The 7,679-nt window shown below is 33.5% G+C and overlaps 1 protein-coding gene across 1 annotated transcript; it reads left to right on the forward strand.

Moving 5' to 3' along the window:
* Positions 1 to 1,659: 1,659 nt before the first annotated feature.
* Positions 1,660 to 7,397, forward strand: LOC100792088 (glucose-1-phosphate adenylyltransferase large subunit 3, chloroplastic/amyloplastic). Its single transcript, XM_003549920.5, has 15 exons — positions 1,660 to 2,047; positions 2,977 to 3,090; positions 3,331 to 3,504; positions 3,673 to 3,765; positions 4,489 to 4,572; positions 4,678 to 4,733; positions 5,099 to 5,192; positions 5,275 to 5,387; positions 5,541 to 5,613; positions 5,690 to 5,770; positions 5,954 to 6,040; positions 6,192 to 6,296; positions 6,520 to 6,626; positions 6,698 to 6,758; positions 7,086 to 7,397. Exons 1-15 carry the CDS (start codon positions 1,820 to 1,822, stop codon positions 7,185 to 7,187), a joined length of 1,572 nt encoding a protein of 523 aa, XP_003549968.1. The 5' UTR covers positions 1,660 to 1,819; the 3' UTR covers positions 7,188 to 7,397.
* Positions 7,398 to 7,679: the final 282 nt, after the last annotated feature.

Raw genomic sequence — 7,679 nt, forward strand, 5'->3', positions numbered from 1 at the left:
ATTAATCTATAATTTTATTGCTAACATTGCTTTTACAATACAAACATCCAAATATAAATCATTTTACTTCAAAATCAATTTTAATTAAAATTATTTTTGTTTTTTGCAAAATTAATTTTAGGAATGTTTTCTCAAACATACATAACTCGTAAGTAATGTCCACTTGTCCATTTGAAGGGGTTTGAGCTAGTAAAGTATTTTTTAGGTTTAAATATATTTTTCCCTTTAATTTAGCATTTTCTTTATTTTTGTTCTTGCAAAACAATTTCATCTTAGTACTTATAAAATATGTTTGTTTTATTTTTTATCCTTAAAACACTTTAGATAATATTTTTTTTATTGTTTAAAATAATTTTTGTTGTTCAAAATATTTTTCTAAAGTTCTTGAAGGATGAAAAATAAAACAAATATATTTTAAAAAGACTAAAATAAAAAAATAATTTTACAGAAACAAAAATAAAAAAAATACTAAAATATAAAGACAAACAATATATTTAAATTTTTTTAATATTGGAAAATGTGATGGAACAAAGAAACACCCTAATATTATTAGTCAAAGAGTTAGTGACATGGTGGAGTTTTCAACAAAAACTCACCCACCAAATAATTATTACACAAACTTAATTACTCAATTCTCAATTAATTTTATTGAGTCTAAACTACTCAACTAGTCGTCAAAGGATGATCCTAAAGAGGATCAGTTATTCAACTAGTCCCTAGGCATCAAGAAATCACCCTATAGATGATTATCGATTGAGCAAAATTTTAATGTCATTACGGAAGAATTGAATATCCATCTATAAAAATATGAAAATTAACTCTGTATCCTTAACCACTTTGACAACTCACATTGAAAAATGTAAAATGTTCTTTGAACAATAAAATGTTCTAGTGATGTATTTTTAAGATGTGTGTATATAAAAAAATAATGAATAAAGATTTTTTTATGTACGAATAATGAATAAAGTCATATGAAGATAATTATATATAACATCATTTAAAAAAAAAAGAAATAATGCAAATTTACTTTCCACACAAATACTAGAAAAACTTTTTCTATGGGACTTCATTAATTTTGCAATCAATTTTGAGTAGGTTCCCTAAAAAATTAGTATTTGTTTTCGATGAAACGGGACTCCTGTCATGCTTTGAAATGATTAGTGGTAAACTGAATCGAATGATGAAGCACCCATGGCCGAGATATGAGATATACACGAACAGTTGGCGCTTCACTAAAATGTAGTCACAAAGGTTAGAAAACGAGACGGGGTAGGGGTCACAAGCCAATCTTTCCAATTTGATTGCTTTAACATGTGCAGTCCAGAATACTTTAAAAAACCATAAAAGGGAAAACAAAATCAAATCATTGGGGTAATAATTTTATGATCAGAGAAATGCACTTAAGTTCCTTAATTTTGCATGAACTACATGCATATACTAACCAATTTTTGGCAATGAAAATCAAATTTGAAGTTGGAAATTTGTGTGGACAGAACTAGAGCACAAGGAAATCATTCCACCGCTTACAGGTATTCGAATCCCGGGGCTAAAGCTAATTAAACCAATGGAATATTCGTTAATTGGCCATGCCAAACAAATTCCAAGGACTAAAGTGTCATTTGACATGTGTACTTATTTTGTAATAACAGAAACGGAATTGGTGGATGCAGTTGAATTTGGATAACGTGGCCCAATCCTCCAAAATACTCGGATATGCATGTAAGCAAATCTGCACAATATACACATAGGTCTGCTTCTTGTGACAACCTTCACTATATTACTAAAAGTACTCATAAATTCCGATTTTCTCCCTGGAAAAATGGCAGCCTCTGCCGGCGGCCAGATAACTCTCTCGTCAACCGTGCAGTTACATGGAGTGGCCTGTAGTAGGAATTGGAAGCTAGTGAAGTTCTGTAATGGGGAAGTCATGGGACGTAAGCTTGTGTTAAAAAGTGCTTATGGTGGCAGCACTAAGGATGTTAGGCACCACCAACAACAACAACATATATGCATGTCTCTCACAGCTGACGTTTCTACTGAATCCAAGGTTTACCTTTGCTTCTTCTCTTCTCTGAGGACAATTTATTGCATGGTTCCAGATTATTATCATTTCACCTAATGTTTATATAAAACATAATTCAGCTTTATTAATTCTTTTTCATAAATTAAAAAAATTGACTAATTGAGACTACCAGTACATGATAGTCTCGGAGTATCCAATAAAAGTCATTAATTTTTAGTCATCATTTCACAAACAAACGCTCAGTCAAGATAGAAAACATGAAAGTTGAAACATGTCAATAAAATTTAGAATCTTGGTAAGGTAGGAGAGAGAGAAGAATTTTAGTGCAATAGGTTTAACGTCGAAATAAATTTTCTTGCCAAGGATTTGTTGTTAAATAAATAGTAGGTCTCTGCCAATGCTTTTTTTTTTTTTGGCTTGTTTTGATCATTCGTTCATAATTCATATACAACATGACCGCTGCCTTAGTTTGTCAGAAACAAAAGTATTTGTTAAATTGAAAGGTGTTCAATACATGGTGGTCCATACTTTAATGGTATGGTGGTCTACTTGGTCCACCGCATCACCAACCTTAGCGTACGTAACGGGACTCATTTTCTTGCCCTTCGATTTGTATGAAAGTAAAACCAATAAACTTTGTTTTAAAATTACTTTTTTTATGAGAAAGATTCAATCCGTTCCTTCTTACTTCAACTACTAACACAATCTTATAACTCCTTGAATCGTATTACTCCCGCATAACACTTGATTGCCATAGATTAAAAATTTTCAAGTGTAGCGATATTTAAACTATGCATAAATTTTGTAACAAGTGTTAATGTGATTTCATGTCAACTTTACAAAAAAAGTGAATAAAGGTGGTGCAAAAACACTTAAATTTTAATGCATAATTTGTGAGAGTTGGTGTATGCAACGTTTTCCACCTGATGAGTGGGAATATGGGGGTAGTGCAGTTGAGAGACCTAGATATGGAAAGAAGGAACCCAAGGACAGTGTTGGCAGTTATACTAGGTGGAGGAGCTGGAACCCGTCTCTTCCCTCTCACTAAGCGACGAGCCAAACCTGCTGTAAGTTTCTTTTTCCTTTTATTTTACCATTCTTAGTTATGAACATAATGGTGCCTATAACTTGGTTTCCCTCTTAAATTTACTGTTTACTTTTTAATACCTTGGGCAGTAAGGAAATGAAAAATGTGTCTAGTGGGAGGGATACCATATCATGATCCATGCTATGTATAGTGCACTTCAACTGCATAACGTTATCCTGTTTCATATATGAATTTAGCCATATGAGATTTCCTATGGTAGGTTCCTATTGGAGGTGCATACAGGCTCATTGATGTACCAATGAGTAACTGCATCAACAGTGGTATCAACAAGGTGTACATCCTCACTCAGTTTAACTCAGCCTCTCTCAACAGGCACATTGCTCGCGCTTACAACTCTGGTAATGGAGTCACCTTTGGAGATGGCTACGTAGAGGTATCTCCCATCTTTTACTTGCTTGTATTTTTAGTCAGCTTATGCGTGTGTATGGCTTATAAACAATTATGCGTTTAGTTCTTAATAATCTTCAGAAAATAGGCTACTAAGTAGTAAAAGAAGAACTATACTCCTCTAGGTTATAAAAGAGTGCATGCTCTATTTCAGGTTCTTGCAGCAACCCAAACTCCAGGGGAGGCAGGTAAAAAGTGGTTTCAAGGTACTGCTGATGCAGTGAGGCAGTTTCACTGGCTCTTTGAGGTATTAAGTCACAGTGATTGAAGTTACTACAAAATCTATATGTATAGGATCTCTCTTTTATGATCTAAGTTATGTTATTTTACAAGTTTGGGCTGGGAAGTGGAGATTGGAGATAGATCAGCATTGAGGAAAGATACTTTCCTGTAATATATTGAGCCTATGACAAATTATTAAGTTTTCTATTTCAGATTACCAAAGTTCAATTTCATTTGATTTCTCAAATTTCCCAGACTTTGCGTGGTCAAATCTTAGATTTGCCACCAGCCCACTCCAGAGTCGTAGGAACCTTCTTTGGTTCACATTTTAAGGTGTTGACATGTGACATATACAAATCAATTAAGGAACATTAGATGTATTTTTTTAGGGGAAGAGGTTACAATGCGGAGGGCTAGTTTTCTAATTTGATAGTCAAATGATGATTTTCCAATACTCTGCTGTAAGGGTTAAAAATATTGAGATATATACAAACATGCAAAATTACACCAAATGATTTTCTCGAGACAATATGTATGTCCAGAAGTTTTCATAATACACTGATTTGTTAGCCAATTTACATTGAATATTGAGAATTCCATTTTTAATAACAAGGTTTAACTTATAGACTATTGTTATGCTTTATTTTCCTTTTGTTATTTCTTTCCTCATCATAGCAAAGGCCAAGAAGAATCTAAATGCTAGTTGGATGTTAAATGTGGTAATGTAGAATATGCTTCTATGTTGTAGGATCCAAGAAGTAAGGATATTGAGGATGTCTTGATTCTTTCTGGAGATCACCTCTACCGAATGGACTATATGGACTTTGTTCAAGTAAGGCACTGTGCCATCCAATCAAATAATTCTCTCCCCCTTTCAGTTTAGTTGATACATTCAAATTGTTGACTCTCAGATGTTTTGACTCATTTTCATATCCAGAATCATCGGGAGAGTGGTGCAGATATCACTCTTTCTTGTCTGCCAATGGATGACAGGTAGGTTGCTTGCCACTCATTGTAACTTTTTAATTATTTCAACATACAAAATGGTGCAAATACCCATACAATTCGATATGCATAATAACCAACATGTATAGCTTGAAATCACAATGTCTCATTACTCATTAGCATACAAACATACCCTTGGCACTTGAGAGATCTTTCGTGATTGCTAATATAATCAAATGATCAATGTATGCAAGCTAAATCTGAATAAGAAACATTATTTTAGCTCTGCAAGTACTAAAGCCCCCAAGGAAAAATCAACCTAAAACAATAGCTGACTCAACAATTTGGATATCTAAGCTTAAAAACGTTTATCATATATTACTGATTAAAACTCTATTGTGCAACCATGATAGCCGTGCCTCAGATTTTGGTCTGATGAGGATAGACAACAAGGGAAGGATCCTTTCATTTAGTGAAAAGCCCAAAGGAGAAGAGTTGAAAGCAATGGTAAGCCTCATGTTTATTACACTGTAACACTACAAAATGTTTCAAGAATTACATTCAGTGCTAATACTGCTTTATAATTTAGCAAGTAGATACAACCGTGTTGGGCCTTTCAAAGGATGAGGCTCAGAAGAAACCATACATTGCTTCCATGGGAGTGTACGTCTTCAAGAAGGAGATACTTCTTAATCTATTAAGGTACTGATTATTATCTAGCAAAATGTTAGGCTTTTTCCTGTGGTTCACTTCATCTATTAATATATTCTATACAAATACAGAAATATGCACCGAGAATAAATTGATCTTGTTCCAAAGCTTGTTTTTTAAGTGCTACAAATTAATTTAATTTAGATGGCGATTTCCAACGGCAAATGATTTTGGATCAGAGGTTATTCCTGCGTCGGCTAGAGAATTTTACATGAAGGTATGACTGGAAAAAAGCATTAAGGAGGAATCTTTTTTGCTTATGATTTACCTATGGTGTGACAATTTGTATGCAGGCTTATCTCTTCAATGATTACTGGGAAGACATAGGGACTATCAGATCCTTCTTCGAGGCAAATCTTGCCCTCACTGAGCATGTGAGTGTCAAATCACCTCATTAGTAATTAGTAGAAGGTCGTGCTAGAGGTAAACATAAGAAATGAATTTAATTATTAAGTTCAAAAACTTAGTCAACTATAAGCATGTATCATTTCATCTTTTTCATTTTAAGATCTAAAGTCTTATTTTCCCAGAAAAGCTTACTTCTTTAATTTTTTCAGCCACCAAGGTTTAGCTTTTACGATGCAGCAAAACCAATGTATACATCAAGGAGAAACTTACCACCATCAAAGATTGACAATAGCAAGGTCAGTTCTTCAAACTTGCTCCTGTGAGAAATTTTTTAAGTATTTCACACTAGAAGTACCAAAGCCTTATTGCTTTGGGAAGTGTGAACTTACCTCTTTTCTACTTTCAAATCTCAAACTACAACATTGTTACTTGTCCTTCTTTATGCAGATTGTTGATTCAATCATATCTCATGGAAGCTTCTTGAATAATTCCTTCATAGAGCATAGCGTTGTTGGAATCAGATCCAGAATAAACTCAAATGTTCATTTAAAGGTTTGCTGTACCAATTCTACCATCTAAGCATGTATATTATTATCAACAGTGCCATATTTACCTGATTTGTTGTGTACCATGTATCAAGTTAGGTTAAACATTTCAAAGTTTTTTGTTCAGCAGAAATATAATAATATTCTTGATAGAACATAAATTCGGTATGTTTCTTACGTGTGCCCCCGTCTAGTTCTATAACTTCTAGTGCATTACTCTTCCTATGCAGGATACAGTGATGCTTGGTGCTGATTACTATGAAACCGATGCAGAAGTGGTAGCACTCTTAGCTGAAGGAAGAGTTCCAATAGGAATAGGAGAAAATACAAAAATCAAGTATGAATTGCAATTCTCACTCTCCTAACCATTACTTTCTCTCACTTTGCTCACTTCTCACATTTCTACAGGGACTGTATTATTGACAAAAATGCTAGAATTGGAAAGAATGTTGTCATAGCAAATTCAGAGGTATGCTTTTAAAACTACACTGTAGCATTACAACAGGACTATGTGTGATACGCCTACCGATTGATACCCAGCTTTATTTGGAGTTATGATACTCCTAAATGTGTTTCTCAATTAATCACAAAAAACTGTATAACAACAAAACACCTCACTTAAATGTTCCCTAACGCCCACAATAAGTGTGAGGCAATCATTTTCCTTTTACTGGGATGTCATGAAAATTCAACAATATATTAAACCAAAAAAGAAATTATATAGACACCACAAGCGAAACAAACATTTTTCATATGATGAAATTAGTACTAAATCTTCTTTTTTAATGCATTACAGGGCATACAAGAGGCTGACAGATCTTCAGAAGGGTTTTACATCCGTTCTGGGGTTACCATTGTATTGAAAAACTCAGTAATTGAAGATGGATTCATCATATAATAAATTCGCCCGTGATTTGTTTGCCCCGTTTTACCATGAATTTGAGGATGGGAATGTTTTGATCTTTATGAATTATGTTTTTTTTTTTAAAGAAAAGCATTAAATGACAATGTGTTGCCGAAATGGATATTCCAAATTCAGCACAACTTCTCTGAGCTTGTACTTGTATATCATAATTATTAACTCAAGTACATTTTTTACGCAGTAAAACATCTACACCTTTTTATTTATACTTGAATTATCTGAAGTCTGAACCCAAAGGAAGGAAGTAATGAGCTTTGAGTTTCTAAATTTGAAGTCCGAATAGCTTCAAAGGATTAAACTTCAAGGACTCTTAATGAGTCGAACTCTATCCAGCCTATGTCTCACAGTTCGATTAGCCATACTATGAGGTAGATTCTACTTCCACTCTTTTTTTTTCTCTTAGCATCCCCTTATACGTTTATAATTTGGTTGAGTAAAAAAGGAAAAAGAAAGTTTTTTTTTTAAATG

This window comes from Glycine max, chromosome 17 (assembly GCF_000004515.6).
Source record: "Glycine max cultivar Williams 82 chromosome 17, Glycine_max_v4.0, whole genome shotgun sequence".
Taxonomy (NCBI): Eukaryota; Viridiplantae; Streptophyta; class Magnoliopsida; order Fabales; family Fabaceae; genus Glycine; species Glycine max.